Raw genomic sequence first — 19882 nt, 5'->3', positions numbered from 1 at the left:
TATCCTCAAGCAATCCAGAAATTATCAGCCCAGACACCATACCACCCAACTGTGACCCGGCACGGCACACATTGTTCTTGGCTTCTAAGTAATGCGAGATCTTCACTAGAAGAGCTCCAGTGACAGTAGAAACTTGGAAGTAGTTAAAACTTCCTCTATTCATCCTGACTTCTTGGTTTTTAGGAGAAGATGGCAAACTGGAGAGGAACTGCCTGCTCTAACCTCGGTATTGGCGTATTCTCTGGGACAGAGCCGGGACCTCAGCTTCCACACAGGGGTCCCGCGATCAACGGGACCCGATTCCTTCCAAGTCAGCTCGTGTTTCCTCTAGGAATTTTCCTAAGAGCAATTGATTGGGAGTTTACTTCAAGTGCCCAGCAGGGTGTCAAGCTACACACATACACACACACACACACACACACACACACACACACGGTCACACAGTTTCATTGCATCCTCCCCACATTTTACAAATCTTCAAGCAGAGACCCGAAGCCTCACCCACAAAGAGAGTAAGTGGTGAATAACAACAGTGATGTATGAACCCAGACTGCATGGAAAGTGCCTAATAGGAATTTTCGAAAAAAGGTAAAATCATGACTCTCATGCAGATATAAAAATAAAGGCACGTTAAAGATCTTCTTTAACTCATTCAACAAAGGAGCCAGGCATGCGTCATAGCTCAAAGAAGGCAAGAAGGCCCAGATGTGGGTGGAGTACACACTCAGGGATACTGGAGTATACGGAGGGTAACATACAGGAATACACACAGGAAAACACAAAGAACATTGACATGACTGTGCAAATGGAGGCAAAACTGTTTTTTCTGCAGAGGAAAAATGACCCACCACATACCCTGAAATCTGAATTAGGTCTCCCAAGTGCCTGTCCCATCACAGCACCTGTTGCAAGTCATGTTATAAGTGTCCTTTGTCTGGTGTCAATCTCCCCACTGGACATGACACGTACTTTGTTCAGCTATTCCCCCCAGCTCAGCGCCATGTCTGAGTCATGGGAGGTGCTCCAAAAAAATGTTGAATAAATGAAGAAACAAGCACATTCACACTTACTGAATAATGTGTTCACTCTGCAGACATTAGGGTCTTAAAACTAGAAAGAATGTTGGGGGTCCCTGGGCTGCAGTGGTGGCCAAGGTGGGCACACGGGCCCCTCAGCGTCTGGATGAGTGCAGAAAAATGCAACAGTGCCGTGTGGGGAAGATGGTAAAGTACCCACGCCCCCTCCAAAAAAGAGACAGAAATACAAAGCCATATATAAAAAGGGTATATTATAGTCTATAAAATATGCCCTTTAATATTAAAGAACCTGTTTGCAGTCCATCATTCTTCATTTTAAAGTAATTAATGATTATAACACCTTGACTGTGGAAAAGGTGTTACCATTTTACTTCTGAGTTCTATATTCCTATTTGATAATCTGACTCCACAGAAACCCTGTGGATTACATGGTTTTCACTCAAAAGCTGGGACTCAATATACTGCAAAACATACGGAAATCAAATGTCCAACCAAAACCCTACCTATCAATAATTCTAAAAGTTACTCCTTAGCACATCAGAGAAAATCCATGAGACAGACACAAAAAAAGCCTCAGCTCTTTTATCCTTATCAAGCTTTACAGAGGCCAAGGGTACCTGCTATGTGCCAGGAGAAAGAAGACAACGTTTATCGCTGAGAGCCCAGGAGCCAGTGCTGGGTCCTTTCACATCTGTTATCTTACTCAGGCTGCACGGACCCGTAAGGAAGGTTTGTCACTGCAGTCGTCAGACGAGATGACTGAGACTCGGACACAGAGACGATCACATCCTCCTCATCTTCTTTTCCAAAAGTGCCCCAACTGATTCTTCCGAAAACAGAAAAAATCTGCTGATTCCCAGATCAGCTGTGAGTGAAAGGTGGTGCCTCTAAATTTGTCTATCTGGGGAACATAAGTCACTTCAAGAAATGCCATGTGGCCGGGCGCGGTGGCTCACGCCTGTAATCCTAGCACTCTGGGAGGCCGAGGCAGGAGGATCGCTCAAGGTCAGGAGTTCAAGACCAGCCTGAGCAAGAGTGAGACCCCGTCTCTACTAAAAATAGAAAGAAATTATATGGACATCTAAAATATATGTAGAAAAAATTAGCCGGGCATGGTGGCGCATGCCTGTAGTCCCAGCTACTTGGGAGGCTGAGGCAGGAGGATCGCTTGAGCCCAGGAGTTTGAGGTTGCTGTGAGCTAGGCTGACGCTACGGCACTCTAGCCCAGGCAACAGAGTGAGACTCTGTCTCCAAAAAAAAAAAAAAGAAAAAAAAAAAAAAAGAAATGCCATGAGATGACGGCTTTCCACAAGATGGTGACAACCCACAAAGACATACAGTTGCACATTAGTCTTATGTTTCTAAGGAGAAACACCCCATTTTTTATCAATGCACTCAGCGACTCGCAGGCTGCCCTCATCTTTGTGACAGGGCATTTAAGCGTGTGCTGTGACTAAGGACTGGCCGACATCCTGGCTGGGGTGTTTAGGAACAGGACAAGCTGAACTTGTGTACCACAAATAAAGTACAGTGCTTGTTTCTCTCCAGGACTCGGATACGCCAGAAACCTGGACTGCCACCAAGTGCAGCTCAAGAGCCGACTGTTGTGCCAAAGCATCCTACAGGCTCCTTCTCCAACAAAGACCCAGCGTCGCAGCAGCGAGGTTAGGACCTCTGTCTCCAGGACCAGTCCTATAACCTGCTGAATTAGCCTGCTCTGTATAAATGAGAAAGCATATCTCAGACGTGAAGTTAAATGAGCTTTCTACGTGTATGCAGTGGGCATAATTCTACATGGGAAAGGGCTGAGCTAACAGGAATTGTAATACGCTGACCTTGTTAGCTATGACACAGACAGCCCAAAAAAGGGTGAAACTATTTTTAATTTACCACTTCCAGGTGTGGCAGTACTTTTTCAGTTCACGGCACACGGTGCACTAAATACAATGTGCGGTAATGTCTATTTATGATATCGTGTGTATGAATACGCAGATGGAGCAATGCTCTTTCCTCGTTCCGCTCTCACTTTAGGATACAAGTCGCTCCTCTGAAGGGCACAGCAGGGTTGGGGATCAAGTGCATAAACCCTGGGGCAGGTCTGACCAGCTTAGATCCCAGCTCAGCCACTTCCTGGCTTTGTGCAAACTTACTCAGGATAATAACCTTGCTACCTGCTAAGGTCCTAGAGAGGATTAAATGAGCTAAAATAAATAAAGGGTTTAGAATAGCCTCGGGCACACGGTAAGTGCCAGAGCAGCATCAGCTCTTATCTGGCCAGAGTCTGCCATGGAGCCTCTGACTTGGGAGGCTGCAGAGAGGACGGGTCTCTGAGGGACTGCACACCCCACAGGCTGACGGCAGCTGACCCACCCACACAAACCATGCGACAAACGTGCCCTTTGGTTTATTCTTTGTATCTGAACGTTTACTTTCAAATACAGGTAAGCATTTCAGACACAAGCACAGTAAAAAAGAGCTTCCTATAAGAGGTATAAATGTACGTCTGCTGCAAGAACAACTCTACGTTTGTGAATGCTGTGAGTAAGAACATCAAAACCTTCAAAAATAAATAGGAAATTGATCAACGGAATGCAAAAATAAAAACAGTGCATCAGCTAGGCAACTTCACTTAGAATGTTACATTCTTTTTGATCCAACAATTTTTTTTAAATGTAAATAGTTCAAGGCAGAATGATAGATTAGACAATACCATAATTCTAATCTGTATGATTTGATGTCCTAGCCCTGGCATTACATAAAACAACCTTTAAGAGCTATATTTCATTTCTACTTATTTAATTCCACTTAAGCTACCCGTCTTTCAAGCAAATGCTCTACTTGGAAGTTTTCCATGTCTTAGGATTTCTAATAACATTTAAACAGTCATTGAGCATTTGGCCAAAATGTATAATAAGTGCACCTCTAATTTTCAAAAATAAAGGAAAAAGCAAACATATAGGCACTTTTCCACGTCTCCCAGCAATACATAGATTTTATTTATGTATGCATGCATGATTGCACGTACTTATCATTGGAGGAGAGAGAGAGAGAAGTCGTAACAGTGACTAAGAGGTTCTCCAAGAATCTGAGAGTCAGAAACACCCAGCCCAGCTGTTACGGGACTTCCAAGCTATCAGCTAAGGAAGTGATGTCATTCTTCAACATGCCTTTTCTGAGTTTTCATGGCTTAAATTCCAAAGGTGATATGAAAACATATGGTTTTAAAAGAAACGCTGGGAGTCACATGAAAGGATGAGCCCACTGTTGTTTAAGTAGTGGGGAGAGGAGGGAAGAGAACGCTGCTGGGAGGGCCGCAGGTACGTGCAGACTGACGAGAGCTGAGCCCAGCCCCGCCCTCCCCACACTGCTGCTTTCCTGACGGTCACTCCCACCTGACACAGCTGTACAAATGAAGATGGCAGCGTCTAAGAAAGAAAGGTCTTTTGTTACTCTAAAAAAAAAAAAAAAAAAAAAATCAACAAAACAAAAAAAACCACTTTCTTCCCCAGTCAAGGCTCTAGGAAACCAAAAAGCATTCCCACTCAACCGCTGAAACAGCGCTGGCACCTCAAGGACGCCCCGCGCTCAGCAGCCCCGCAATCTCCTATGAAGGCCCAGCCTCCGCTGCATATCTGCGCCAGGCCTGTGCTCAAAGACAGGGGACTTCAGCTTTCTGGCCTTTGGCACTTGCGAAAACAAAAGTGGCCATTCACCTAGCCGGAGGTACATGAATATCAGAACCACTGAGGAAAAGCCTGATCGAAACCCCTCACCCTCTTTCAAAAAGCAGATGAGAAGCCATGAACTGACAAACTGGAAATCCTTCACCCAGAGACCATTTAAATCCAAAGTTGTGTATACAAAGGCCGATCAACGGTTATCCTAGATGTGTCCAATTCCCCTCCAGCCTTGTGAAGGTGCTGGGGGAAGGAGAGTGGCCTGTCGTCTTGGAGGTTTGGTCGTGCTGCTCCTGTCTGGCATGGGTTTTTGTCTGTGTGCTCTGCTCTAGCTCGAGGCACCTGGGCCCATCTCAACCTCGTCTCTGCAATGCTGTTTGCAGGGTGCAGTGGACACCGCCCTCTGCACGTGGAGAGCACCAAGGAACGCATCTGGCCACACGCTGACTCGAATCTCGTTCCTCAACCTACAGTGCAACGGGGGCAAGCTCCGCTGCCTCTCTGGGTGTCCGCGTCCCCTCTGCAAAAGGGAGGCACCAGCACCAACCACGCAGAGTGGTTGTAAGAAACAAACAGACAGTGCCCGTCGGCAGAGTGTGCCGCCTGGCACCCAGGATGCAGCAATAAACACCTGCTACCCTCACGAGCAGGGGTCTCCAGGAAGGAAGGGGCCGGGTCCCTGCAGAACCCAGAGGCCTGAACATACGTGGGATGATTCAAAGCTTTTCGAGCCAGTTTGCCAGAGGACGCTACCCTGATTTCCTCGCAGGGAACTTAACAGTAGGTGGCTGAGCTACTTCAGAGGCCTGAGATCGGCACACGGAGCAAGGACAGGACAGAGTGAGGGACGACGTCAACTCACATTGCCATCCTTTGGGTGCACAAGACAAATCAACAGATATGCAGGAAGTGCTTTGCTAGGAGCTACAGGCTTAGTTCAGCCTCATGTTGGAACATGTTACTAAAGTTAAGTGTGTTGATTTGGGTTGGCTTGGGTTAACCGGGAAGGAAGATTTCAGAGAAGAACTCGGTTTTAAATGCAAGTTGGAAATGATTTATCAGTGGAAACATGGGGATAAGCGGTCAAATCCGCTGTCCCCACGCTCCACAGGTGATGTTCTTTCTAAAGATTGGTGCTGAGACAGGGAACCATTAAATTTGTCTGTTTTATAACAGCCAAGAAACTAATCAAGACTAAAACTTTACAATTCTTAGGTCTGTGATTTCTAGTGTCACTTTCCAAAAGTCCTGCCTCTCCACATTTTATTACACCGCAGAGAAGTGAGTGAAATTCCCATTTCAAATCATCTCCATGTGCTTGCATAATAAAGTCAGTTTTACAAAAAAAAGAAACAGACCCTTTTCCTCATGAAAGTGTCTACAAGTTAACTATCACATAGCATATTCTGAGTCTGTATGTAAAAACATAGACAAGTCAAACACTACTCAGTCAAAACAAAACATGACTTCTCAAAAACTGGTGTGGGTCGACTGGGTGCCCATTACCAAAAAAATGAACCTCAAACACAGTTTGCACCGCATACAAAAATTAACTCATATCCCCAAATTGTAAAACTTCTAGAAGAAAATATAGGAGAAAAATCTTTATCACTTTGGGTTAGGCAAAGCGTTCTTCGATCCACAGAAGAACAAACTGATAAATTGGACTTCATCAAATTATTATTAAAACTGCTCTTCAAAAGACACTGTTAAGGGAATAAAAAGACAGACCATCGACTGGGAGCAAATAGCTACAAATCATATATCTGATAAAGGACTTGTACTCAAAATATAAAAAGAACTCTCAAAACTCAATAATAATGAAGCAAACAGCCTATTGAAAAATGGTGGAAGATTTGAATAAACACTTCACAAAGACATGCAGATGGCAAATAAGCCCATGAAAAGAAGCTGCGCATCACTAGTCACTAGTGAAACACCAATTAAAACCCAGTGAGCTACCACTGCACTCCTATTAGAATGATCACAATCTTTCTCAAAAGACAAGACTGCTGGCCAGGATGGGGAGCAGGAATGCAAAATGACCAAGCCATGCTGGAGAATCACTTTGCAGTTTCTTATAAAGTTAAACACACAATTACCAAACAACCCCAAACTCCCACTCCGACATAATTTACCCGAGAGATGAAAACTTATGTTCACACAAAAGCCTCTGTGGGCACGTTGACAGTGGGTTTACTCATAATCACCAAGAACTGAAGACAGTTGAAGTATCTTTCAACCAGTGAATGGACAAACACACCATGGCAGCCCCATCTCAACAATGCACACTGCCGGTAAACACGGTGAACACGTGGAACACTACAGGCGGATCTCAGACAGGCTTGAACTGCTCCATGTCCTATGATTCTAGAAAAGATAAAACTCCGGGACAGAAAACAGATCCATGCTCCCGGCAACTGGAGGTGAGCAGGGAAGGTGAACTTTAGAGGGACACCAGGAATTCTTCAAGATGATGAAGACGGTTTGCGTCTTGATGGTGGTGGTGGTTACATAACATATGTGTGTTTGCCAAAAGTCATAACTGTATATTAAAAAGGATGAATTTTACTGTACGTAAATAAACCTCACTCAATAGAACTTAAAAATAAAACAAAGCCCAATTTTACCAAAAAACAAGACAGCTACTATCTATACAAAACTTGTTGCCAATTTTTAAACTACAAAGCCAAAGCTTTTAAAATCTATGTATAAAAAAAAAGACCTCCTAGGTTTACCAAATAGTGTAGCAGACATTCTACTATTTGTAATTTAAAGAACAGAACAAATGAAAGGTTCGAATCAATGTTGTGGCATATATGATGGAAGCATGTCTCCTCAGATCCATTTTTTGGGACTGAAGATGCCAGAAGAAGAATTACATAGCAACTTTTTTCATTTTTGCTTTTAGCATTTGAAAAATGTGCCACTTTTTCCTGGCCTCCATGGTTTCTGATAAGAAATCCCCTGTCATTCTTGTTGTTTTTCTCCGGCTGCTTTCAGGGTTTTTTTCCTTGTCTTTGGTGTACAGAAGTTCAATCAACATGTGTCTTGGCATGGACTTCTTTGGGTTGATCCTTTGTGGTTTTCTCAGCTTCTTGAACCTGAAGATTTTTGTCTCTTGTCAAATTTGGGAAGTTTTTAGCCATTTCTTCTACTAAGTTTTCAGCCTCTCTCTTTCTTTCTCCTTCCATGACTGTGATGACACAAATGTTAGATCTTCTGTTATAGTCCCACAGGTCCCTGAAGCTCTGCTCATTTTTTTTTCAATCTATTTTCTCTGTTTTTCAGATTAGATAATTTATATTACTGTTTTTATTCTTCAGTCTTCCAGCTCATGGGTTCTTTCCTCTCTCCCCTCCATTCTGCTTTTGAGTTCATCCACTAAGCCTTTTATTTGGGTTCCTATATTTCTCAGTTCAAACATTTCCACTTGGTTCTTCTTTATATATTCTAGTCCTTGCTGGGGCTATTTTTTCATTTGTTTAAGCATGTTCATAATTGTTCACCAAAGCATTTTTATGATGGCTGCTTTAAACCTTTTGTCAGATAACTCTAACATTTCTATCATCTTGGTGTTGGCATCTACTGATCATCATTTTTCATTCAATTTGTGGTCTTTCTGGTTCTTGTATGATGAGTGATATTTTTATCAACACCGGGAGATTTTCATATTGTTATGAAAGTCTGGATCTTATTTAAACCTCCTGTTTTACTGGCTTTCTCTAACACCATCTGGACGGAGCTGGTGTGGGGGAGGCGCTGCCTCTTCCCTGACAGGTGGAGGCGAAGTCCAAGCTCCCACTTGGCCTCCATGGACACCAGCAGGGTGTCCTCATGCGTGCTGGGTGGGGACGAGCCCCAGCTCCCTACCCAGCCCCCTCAGACATCACCTGCCACAGGACTGGGCACTCATCAGAGCCAGGCGAGGATGGGGTCCGGGGCCCCCCACTCATCCTTTGCTGGTGTGGGTGTGGGTGGGCCACAGTTTTTTCTGTGGTGTTTAGATAAGATCATTCAGTTATTCTCTAAAAGTTTTCTGTCTTGCTACACTACCCGCTTCTTAGTCCTTTGTCAGGAGAGTAGTCTTTTGTTTTGTTTTGTTTTCTTTGTTGGTATTTCTGAATTTTTAGCTTCTTCAGCCCCAAATATGGGATCCACAAGGCAAAAGGAAAACTGAGGGAACTCACCACATGTCATTCTGCAGGTCCTGGGGTTCCCAGGGGCTCTGCCTTCTTCTGTTTGTTTGTATATAATATCCAAGATTTTTAGCTGTAATTAGTGGGAAGAATAGGGGGAAGTATAGTTTTCCATCTTCCCAGAAGCAGAGTTCTGATGTGTTATTCTTCATCTTTAAATAGATTTTTAATGCTATTGAACTCAAAAGAAATCAAGAGCTGCTAAAGAGTTTGTTTTAAGAACACCCTGTAATTAATGCCACAGATCATCACTTCCGTCCTGTGCGCAAGCTGGCCTATTGTCAGCTGCATTATAGAGCCCGTGACAATGGTATTTTTACACTAATTTTATCATTTGGAGTCAATACATCATTAAGAAAATAAAACCACTAATTCCAGTCTCTTTGAACTTTTTCCACTGCTTTCAAAAATTTCATTCAGCAAAAACTTAATTTTAAAAATACAAGCAGGCCAGGTGTGGTGGCTCACACCTGTAATCCTATAACTCTGGGAGGCCGAGATGGGCGGATCACTCGAGGTCAGGAGTTCGAGACCAGCCTGAGCAAGAGTGAGACCCCCGTCTCTACTAAAAATAGAAAGAAATGATCTGGACAGCTAAAAATATATACAGAAAAAAATTAGCCGGGCATGGTGGCACATGCCTGTAGTCCCAGCTACTCGGGAGGCTGAGGCAGGAGGATCGCTTGAGCTCAGGAGTTTGAGGTTGCTGTGAGCTAAGCTGACATCACAGCACTCTAGCCCAGGCAATAGAGTGAGACTCTGTCTCAAAGTTTAAATTAAAAAAAAAAAAATATATATATATATATATATATGCAAAATGCTAGATTCAATGGAGAGCATAAAAGTGAATAAAATCCAAGGAGTTTGTAAATCAGAGGGAAAACAAACAAGTAACAAAAACAGATGACTGGCAGTATGCAGTAGGGGTACAAGGTCGCTCTGCAGCAGTTTGGAGGAAGGAGGAATTCTTCTCTCTGCTGCAGTGACCAAGGAATGCTTCATTGAAAGATGGGATAAAATGCAAGTCGGGCATCGCCAGAAGCGAGGACATTCCGGGAGAAAGAGATGCTGTATGCAGAGGAAAGAGAGGGCAGGTGTGGCGAACTAAACATAGTGCATCCGAGTAGGGTGGAGGAATCTGTGCTGGCTCACAGGGCAGTGCCGGGAGGGGCTCTGAGCAGAGGAGCCAACCGGGTCCGGGAGGCCCCACAGCAGGGCCCCCTGAGTGGCGAGCAGAAGGACCGGGAGTGGGGGGCCAGGGTTGACATGACTGCTGGGACCAGCCTGGGCCAGTGGGCACAGGCAGCCAGACCCCGGAAATCAGTCATGGCAGTGATAAGGCCATAATTCTAAACATGTACACGTGTGTACATGTGTGCGTGAAATTTCTTTTTCATGATGACGTTATATGAAGTCTCCCTTAACAAAGCAAGGGGGGGCAACTTCGATTCGGAATCATAAATTTTCTATTTCTCCAGAGAACTTAAAGATAACGAAGCATGAAATTACCTTGCAAAGGCATTCAATGTGATTCATGAATTAGTTAACAAATATACTTGGCCTTAATTAGTTAAGTTTCTCCTGAATCAACACCACACTAATGAGCCTTAAATACCTCTTCCCGCCTCCAGAATTCCTGGGCGCCCCCTCCAGGAGGCTCCGCCAGGCTTCCCCTCGCAGGAGCTGCGCACAAGCACCCATTGTGCTCCACAATCTCCAAGGACAATGTAGCTTTGTCCACGCTTGCCGGACTCAAACACCCGATTCTCTTCACCTATCTTAATACCCACGTGCACGTCCAGGCCACCATTCCTGGTCATAAGGCGGAGGAAGTCTCCAAATGAGGCCTCACACCCAGAAGGCCCCCATTCCAAACCCTCGGCAGAGATGAAGACGTGGACCCCTGTACAGCAGAGGCTTGACAGGTTTGGCATCTGGAAGGGGAATTTTTTCCAAGATCTTTTTTCAGTAGGAGCCAGTGTTAGTCTTCAATTCAAGCCTTACCCTCCCTTCAACCTAGCCCAGCACACACAGCAAAACCTAGAGAGCTGCTTGTTGAATTTAGCTGAATCGTGGGGTCCTTTTGGAAGTCGCTAGACCTCCAAAACGGACTTTTAGCAAAGTATCTTCCCCTTTACGTGACGTAAGTCTTGTTCTGCACAGGGCCAGAGAGTGAACACGTTTGGCTCTGTGTGCTACGTGGTCTCTGCTGTAACTACGCGACTCTGCTGTCGTAAGGTGAAGGCAGCACGTACAGCATGCATGTGGCTGTGTGCCAATAAAGCTTTATTTACAACAACTAAAGGCGGGCCCACAGCAGCCCTGATTTGCAGGAAGAGAATGCAACCTGCCAGATGGTCTCCTGTCCCACAAATACTGAGTGTCAGACTGAGGGTGGCCATGGTAAGGCCTCAAAAACCACTCAGAAGCCTCAGCTGATGCAATCTGAGAGCCAGCTAAAGTCGGACTCCCTCCCACCCCCTGGCACCACGTTTTTTCTCTGGCTGTCTGACACCTTCTGCATCAACATCTCAAGCCTTTTTAAAAATGTGTGGTCCTCGCAGGCAAACCAAAAGCATCAGCTACCGGCAGCTCTCGAGGCCCCTGTCCAAGTGAGCTACTGTCCAGGCTCCTCTGCATTACTCCTTTCCCATCAGAATGGAGATCGCTTATGACCCGCATCCACCCCATCCCCTGAATCCAGGAGCGCTGCGTGGTGGCCTCGGCTCCAGTGGGGTGGAAGTCAGGGGGTGCGGGGCTGCCGGACCTCAGAATTAGATGGCCCGTCTCATTTGGCATCTTCACCTGCGCACCACACTCATCCTTCACAAACATCCCCGGGAGCTACCCCAGCACAGCCTCAGACAGCCAAGACCTCTCAACCTCTTAGCTAATTTCACAGGCTCACTTAAATTTTCCCTCCTCCAGGCACCAAGATTTCACAACCAGAAATTTCAGCATCCTCTCCTGAGTTGCATTAAAGCTGTTCAAGTAAAAAGGAAGACCTTAAATTGCTCTGACTTGCATACAGAGCTTGAGGAAGAGCCTGCCTGGGCAAACCATCTTTACCCCTGCAGAGCCCAGCTTGGCTTCACAGAGGCCTCAGCACCGCTGAGGCAGAGAGGGCCTGGGAGAGCTGACATCTCAAACCCTTTCCTCGTAAGTCCTTGAATTTTGGCTTTGGGAGGGAAGAACCTGACCTGCCGAGAAATCTCCACCCTAGATCCTGAACCGAGCACCCCCCAGACCTGGAGTCTACAATGGCAGGAAGACCGAGGCTTGGGAGTTGAATGAGACAGTCCTAGTTTCATTGCTTCCTGGTCTGTAGGACAGAGACGCTGATGCCTCCCAGGAGGACCAGTGAGAAGGGGAAGTGAACACGGGAGTGTGGAGCTCTCATGCAGGGTCAGGCCAGGAACAGTGTTGATCACCGCAGGCCGGGCATGTGCCGCATGGAAGGCAGCCCATGCCACGCACAGATCCAATCTACCTTCCCAAACCTAGTTCTACTCACTGGAGTTAAACTCAGAACAAGGCTTAAGTTCCTCTTCCCCACAACTTTTCAGCACTGAAAACAGCTATGGGCTCTGCTTCTTGGTCCCGCCTTTTGTCCCCTGGGACCCAGAGCCATTGGCACCCCAACTCCGCCTCTGAGAACAAGGCCAGGGGGTGCATCCACCTCTCTTTGGCATCTTCACCCATACACCTGTCCTTGGGCTTCTGGCACCAAGGACGCTGGGTCCCCGGGCTCACACCAAAGCTGGGACTTCCTGCAGAGACAGAGGAATTGTTCCCTCCCAGCTCAGGGCGAACACATGGAGGAAGTACAGAGTGAACCAGCTCTGTCTCCTGCAGTCAAACGCGTCATCACCAGGCCCCTGCCTAGTCCCAAACAGCAAAGGTGGAAGTTAAATACTGCAGGCCTTCTAGATGTCTGAGTCCCTGTAACGCTTGGGGTGAGTTTTATTCAAACTCTTTAGCCACTGCTAACCACAAGCATTCCCACTCCTTCCTCCCCTCTCTTTGACCTCTCCATTTATGACAGATTTATTATCAGGGCCACCAAACCTTTCTCACCCCTCTGAGAAATCCCCGCTGGTGGTAGTCACGGTTATTAAGCACCCAGGGCAGGGAGACGATTGTTTATTTCGCAAAGACTTACTTGGTGCTTCCTCATTCTGGGTACCGTTCTGAGCACTTGGCCAATGTTAATTCATTGGTTCCTAACAGTGCTTTGGGCAGGGGCTACTGTCATCCCCTTATTACAGACGAGGACACAGGGCAGAGAGAGGTGACACAACCACAATCATGGCTGCGGTGGCAGAACAACAGCCCTGACGTGGTCCTAATCCCAGAGCCTGTGAGTATGTTATGTCACACGGCAAGGGGCGGTAAGGTTGCTGATCAGCCAACCTTAAAACAAGGAGTCGCCCTGGATTATGAGGACGGGTCCAATGTAACCACAGGGTCTGCTGGGTGTGTGGAAGGGGAGGCAGGACTGGCAGGGCCAGGCGATGCCATGTAAGACCTGGCTGGCCACTGCTGGCTCCAGAGAGAGGATGAAGAGGCCAGGACAGGGCAGGCACTAGGAGCTGGAAAAGCCAGGGAGACAGATTCTTCCCATTGCCTTCCAGAAAGGAATGCGACCTGCTGACTTTGGTTTTAGCCCAGTGAGAGAGGCCCATTTAGGACTTCGGACCTCCAGACTGTAAGATAATGAATTTGTGGTGTTTTAAGCAACTAATTTGTTTCAGCAGTGACAGGAAACTCACACAGATTTTGGTCCTGGGAGTGGAGTGTGGCTGTACCGAACGTGGCAGTGGCTCTGCAATTGGGCGACGGGCAGAAGCCAGGAAGAGTATGAGGAGCCTCAGGGCATCACCTAGGCTGCCCTGCACAGATGGAAACGTGGGTGTCAACAGCTCTGCTGGTGACAGACCAGAAAGAAACCTGCATCCTCCTGGAGAACAACTGAATTGGCACAAATAGATTATAGGTAGAAAAACAGATGTCAAAGGCGCTGTTGGTTAGAAGCCTCCGGTGGAAATGAGGAACACAATACTGGAAAGTGGAGAAAAGGGACCGAGCGGGACCGAGCGCCAGAACTGTGCCCTGTGGCCCTGTGGGAAGCAAAACTGTACGCAGGGGTTGGGGAGTTAACTGAGGAGCTTCCCAAGCCAAGTGTTGAAGGTGTAGCCCAGTTTGTTCTTGCTGTTTATACTAAAATGTGGAAGAAGGGGATGGATTGAGGGAAGACCCACTGAGCAAAGAAGAGGGGACTTAATGATTCGGGAAATTCTCAGTTATCCAGAGAGGAAGCCGTGGGTGTGGCTGGACAACCTTTTGCTGGTGCCTCAGAAGGATCAAAAGGCCAGAGCATTCTGCCACACAGGGGACTCCTTGAAGAGATTGGGATATGGACATCTTTGGGGGGACATTATTCTGTCTATCGCGGCCTGCCCTCTGGCCCCCAAAGACTGACACCCGTTCCACATGCAAAATACATTCACTCTATCCCAACAGCAAAGTTTCCACAGCAGCAGTTGGAAACTGGATGGGGAGTAGGGAACTGGGCTCGAGTCTGTTAACGGCTTTCCCACGCTTGGTCTTCAGGGTCAGGCACCAGGCTGCGAGCACGAGCCAGATATCGGCCACTGTTGGGCTACAGCCCTGAGGAAGGAGGGCAGGGCGATGAGGAGGGCTCCAGGGACCTGGTGATGAGGCCTCCACGGGCACACGGGCCGCTTTCCCATCGCCCTGTTATGTTTTCTCCAAAACATTATCAGATGGGAAACTGGAACATTTATTTCCTTGCTTGCCGTTCCCCTGCTCTGAATCCAAGGCCCACACAGCAGCGCCCAGCCTGTGCAGCTGCTGCTGCAGAGCAAGGACTACACGGCGCCGGGCACAGAGGAGGCACTCACGGGACATTTGCTGGTGACGGGCAGCATCATTTTAGGCTGTTCTGACAAACAGGTGACAGAGAGGAGGGCAGCGGCAGGTTCTCTCAGGGTTCTGTCTCCTCTCTAGGCAACCCCACCCCCTGCTTCCTGGACTTGCCAACTCGGGCACGGGGACCACTCCACGTCTGTCTGCCCAACTAGACGCAGCGGAATGACAAAGGCACGAGGGAAGGAATGGGCTGGGCCAGGCCGGGCCGAACAGACCAAGAGCTGAACCTCACTTAACTTCTCTGAGCGTCCCACTCCTGTCTCAAACATGCAAATAATCACACCTACCTCTGAAGGACTCTCCAGTCAGCTGATTAAGATAAAGTACTTCTCAACCCAGCTAATCTCTGTCCAGCTCCACCCACCGCCCGCCCTGCCCGCTGCCAGCAGCCAGGTCCTGGGTGTTTTGCAAAAGGCGTGACAAAAGTGCAACAGGAACTTTGACCCTGACTGTCTTATTATCGCTTTCTTTTTCCACGATGAAACATCCGAACACCCTCCACCTGCCCGCACATGCTGCCTCCTGTTACTGAAAGCAGCAGTCAAAGCAGTTTCTCCTCCTCCTGGTCCTCAGCCTTCTGCCTTGGTTATGACAGTTACAATGAAAACAACTTAAAAAGCATAGTGTGTGCGCTGGAAAGAAAGTTTAAGAGCTAGACAAAAGGAGGGAAAAAGCAGGGTCCCCAAAAGTTAAATTCTGAATTTCCAACAAGGATTATGGAAAAGACATCTGTTCCGACCTCTCTTCCCCGTCGAGTATTCTATAAGCCCAGCACCGAGGAGACAGGCACGGGGTGACCAGAGTCCCTCCAACTCCGACTCCGGACCTGGTTGCCCTGAGCCTGCGCACACAGGAGATCAGGAATGCAGAGACGGGGCCCTGCTGAGTTCACACTCAGGGTTCCAGGAATAAGAGGGCAGCAGCCTCCGCAGCCAGGAAATGAGCTGCCGCCCCCGGGAGCCCTTCGAGATATCTAGGACATCACATCAGCACTGTTACAAAATCCTCTGGTGATCAGGGTTCGGGCTGCATCACATCCCTGGCGCTGAAGAAGGAAGCGGCCGGTCAGAGTGAAACTGCCACTACCTACCCTCCAAGGCAGGAGCCTGTTCTAACAGCACCCGCAGCACCTGTTGCAGAAAAATCACCCTTCGTGGAAAGAGTCTGGCCTCCAGTCTGGCCACTATGGGGCCCTTGTTTTGTGTCCCCCAACGCCCATCCTGCATTATCCTCTTATAAACCAAGTGCAGCAGTAACGTCCAGCCAATCAACAAAAGGAGCGAAGGGGCAAAGCTTTGAACAAAGCAGGCGGACAAGTACTGCGAAAGTGATTGGATTCCACTTCTAGAGCGTGCCTTCCACCCTCGCCAAACGCCCAAGGCCAGGGAGTCAGCCTAAGTCAAGGATCACAAAGAAGCCTCGCCTTGCAGCCCTGGGGGGGGGGCAGCAGATTTGGAGAAAAGAGCAGGGAATGTACCTGGGGGGCATTGCAAATAATTTAGTCAAGATGTTAACAGAGATAGTAATGAAAAAGAAGGCATCAAAGAAAGCAGAAGGGAGGGGGGAGGAGTGGAAGTGCCTGGCTGAACTTCATTAATTCAGTTTTAGATAGAGAGTTCATTATAATCTTGTTTATTCAGCAGACTGGTGCACCCAAGACGGCAATTTAAAAATCCTGGACAGGACCTTTGGGTATATGACTTTTTAAAGTGCCGACATAAAAGAATTCTGAACCTTAAAGTTTCAGGCTTCCCAAAACTCACATTCTCTGAAAATGTATCATACCATTTCCAGTTTCTCCATTTACTTAGGGTATTTTCCTCTTTTTCACAGAGAAGGAAATACATTCCATTATTACACCATAATCATCAGTGTTGTTTTGCAAAGCTAAACTGAAAGCTTGAATTAAGATCCTCTAAGTTGTACTTCTGAGAAGTCACAAATACTACACACACTAAAAATAATTCATCACTATCTTAAAAATGCTTCTACAGGAAATCACTCCAAACCCACATGACATATATATGAGCCAGGATCAAGCAGAGACGATAAGTAAACTGTAAAATGCAGATATGATCTGCACTAAGAGATCTGGAAACTCCAGTTCTATGTCCTCCACTCCTGACTAACCCCAGCAGAGGGGAAACACTCTGTGCCTCAGTTTCCGTTTTCGTAAAAAAGAAAGTCTAATCAAACTGGCTCTACTCACCCCTCAAGTTTGTTACGACTATCAAGTGAGATCATGTACCTGAGGGTATTTAAAAACTGAAAATACTAAAGCAGCAACAAAGGTGTGCGTCCGGTCACCATGCGCAGCTCTGCACCGGCACGCGGCGCTCTGGAGCCAAAGGCGGCTTGGGTACACAAGTGGCCAGCAGGTTCTGTCTTTGGAGCCGGGTGCTTCCCCAGTGTAACACTGATTGTCGCCAAGGCGAACCGAGTGGCTGAACAGGCAGTCTTCTCAACCAGCAAAGGAGGACAAGTGGAAACGGGCTAAGGGTGGTCGCACCCCGAAACGGGGGCATCTGCTGTCAGAGGTCGGGACCTGTGCGCAGCCCAGAACAGCCGACCTGGGGGACACCTGCCCTGAAGGACGCCATCCTCGGGAACGCCTGCTGGAAGGCCCGCGCCCCCACCCCCGTTCCCTGCGGAGCCCCGAGGACAATGTGGCTCACGCGGCACCGGCCCTCACCTGCAGTGTCCCAGATGGAGATGTTGTAGGAGCGCCACTGCTTCAGGTAGAAGGCGCCGCCCACCGTGCTGACAGTGTCTGGGAAGCGCCGCTCCATGTACCTCTGCAGCAGCGACGTCTTGCCCACGTTCATGTCCCCCAGCAGAACGATCTTCCCGTCGGGCTTCCTCATCTTCCCGCAGGCAGCCCCTCCTGCGCCCCGCGCCCCCTGCCAGTGGCTGTCCGGCCAGTGCGCCCGGGGCGCAGCTGCAGGAGCGGGCCGCTGCCCCGAGACCGCTCGGACCCCGGACTCGCGGGGACCTGGACTCGCCGTGACCCCGAACTCTCGTGAACCCTCAGAGACCTTCCCCTCTGGACGCCCGAGAGCGCAAAGGAGGAAGCGTGCGTCGGTGCCAGGACAGGAGCCGGGACCCAGCGGTGAGCCCACGTCGAGTACCCAGCCAGCGGCCAGCCACCCCCGCCCCCAGTCCGCCTCCCACTCCGCCCCCAGCCTCCCCTGCCCCGCCCCCACCCTCCCCTCTGCCGCCCCGCCCCTGGCCCCGTCCCCACCCACCTCCCGTACGCCCCCGCCCCCACTGGACTTCGCTCTTTCGCTGGATCTCAGCTTCCTTTCGCCCCGTGGGGCCGCGCTCTCCAGCCCAGTTTAAGCAATCGTCGGAGCGCCAAGCTTAGGACTGCTCCAGGATGGAAAACGAAAGTTCCAGAACCTCCTTCCGCCTCGCCTACTTCTACGAACTGGTCTGATGTGGGGACCGAGACCGCAGGGGCCGTCGCTTCCCTACCGAGCGAGGCCAAAGACCAGGGTCCCGGCGACCACAGCCGTGTTTCCCGGATGGCTGTCCTTAGGTGAAGCCGGCGACCTCCTGCACTCCATCTTCGGATGATTTGCGTCTCTGCGGGTGCACAACTCTGGCCGACAGCCAAGGTCACGGTAAAAAGTTTACCTTGAATGAGCGGCCGGAGAAACCCATCCTAAGGCTCTTACTGGCTGGGGAGGCGGAGGTGGGGAGCGCTTTCTAGTGTAAGTTTTTGTTTTTTTCCCTTTGCAAAAAGACTTTTAGCTTGTTTGTGTCTGAAAAGTGGACAGCTTCTCTATTTAAAACTTGGAATGAAAATTTTATTTGGGGGATTGTAATGACTTCTAGCGAAATCTTCCCTCCTTCCTTTTTTAAGAGAGCAAACCTTCAAATGCTTTTACAATATTCAGCCCGTGGGATTTAGTATTTTTTTAGAGAAATTGCAGCGGTAGAATGAACGCTGTAATTGGAGGCCTGGTGGGCAGTGTCCCTCAGGCCTGGCCTGGCTGGGACAGGTGTGACCCTGAGCAGGTTAGCCTGCCATTGACATCCTCCTCCGATGGGTGCTGAGACTTCGAGGAGGGAAGGCATTGCACACCTGCCCGTCCACCGTGTAAGGCTGCCCAGACCACAGCCGTGCGGGGCTGGAGTGGAAGTGGGCATTCTGTGTGTGGAAGGCACTCGTAAGCGGTCCAGGCTCCTTCTCAGCCACCACTGCCTCTGCCTCAGAACAGAATTTATTGAACAGAATTAAATACTTATTGAATGCCTGTTGCATACAAGTGTCAACCTAAATAATAAAGAGAGGCTCTCTAAAAGAAAAGGTGTTTATTCCAGAGTAGGGCATTGCAATGGGAATCCATGTGCCATAGTAAACTATGTAAATATTTGGGGAGATAAAGGAAGACTAAGGTTATTAAAGGGAAAATGAGGAGGATTACATAATTGTTTGGAGATCTGTGGCTACAAAGATCAATAAATAACAAAGGTGATTGTTACTGTTATAATTATCAGACTGTTGGCAGTCTGAGGTTGGACAGCAGTCTCTGAGCAGATGTCCTTGCAGAAGTATTGTTTGCATAAGGCCGCGATGGCCACTGTGCAAGGTTGTGGTTTTTCCAGGGTCCTTTTTGTTACCAGGCATGCCAGTGTCAGAACCCCTTTCATGGGTTTCCGGCTCTGTTTGTCAGGATGTTCCTAGCATGAGTGACTTTCACACAAGCCACAGTGCCAAGCCTAGGGGGACACAAGCATGATTAAGATTTGGTTCCTGCCCTCCAGAGGTTCACAACGAACTAGAAAGTGAATGGCTTTTGAGGTTGCAAGTAGGTCTGAGTGGCCCCGCTGGCAGGTGGGGCTCACAGTTAGGGCTGGCTGGACCGACAGGCAGGGGCCGTGCACACTCCTTCTGAAGCTTCTAAAGGAGAATCCGTCCAGGCTTCTTCCAGCTTCTGGGAGCCCCTGGCCTCCTTGGCCCATGCCTGCAATCTCTGCCTCTGCCCTCAGGTCTCTGTCTTCTTTCTGTGTA

The 19882-nt window shown here is 48.4% G+C and overlaps 1 protein-coding gene across 1 annotated transcript in view; it reads right to left on the bottom strand.

The window, feature by feature from the left end:
* Positions 1 to 18023, bottom strand: part of RAB20 (RAB20, member RAS oncogene family) — a 30281-nt gene extending 12258 nt beyond the window's left edge. The window contains exon 1 of the mRNA XM_069467031.1: positions 17558 to 18023. Coding sequence (XP_069323132.1) covers positions 17558 to 17729 — 172 coding nt within the window. The 5' untranslated portion in view covers positions 17730 to 18023. The remainder of the gene's footprint in view (positions 1 to 17557) is intronic.
* Between the last annotated feature and the right edge of the window lie 1859 nt (positions 18024 to 19882).

The sequence above is a fragment of the Eulemur rufifrons genome, chromosome 4 (assembly GCF_041146395.1).
Source record: "Eulemur rufifrons isolate Redbay chromosome 4, OSU_ERuf_1, whole genome shotgun sequence".
NCBI lineage: Eukaryota > Metazoa > Chordata > Mammalia > Primates > Lemuridae > Eulemur > Eulemur rufifrons.
The sequence above is the reverse complement of the archived record's forward strand: the minus strand, read 5'-3'. Positions and strand labels throughout refer to the sequence as shown.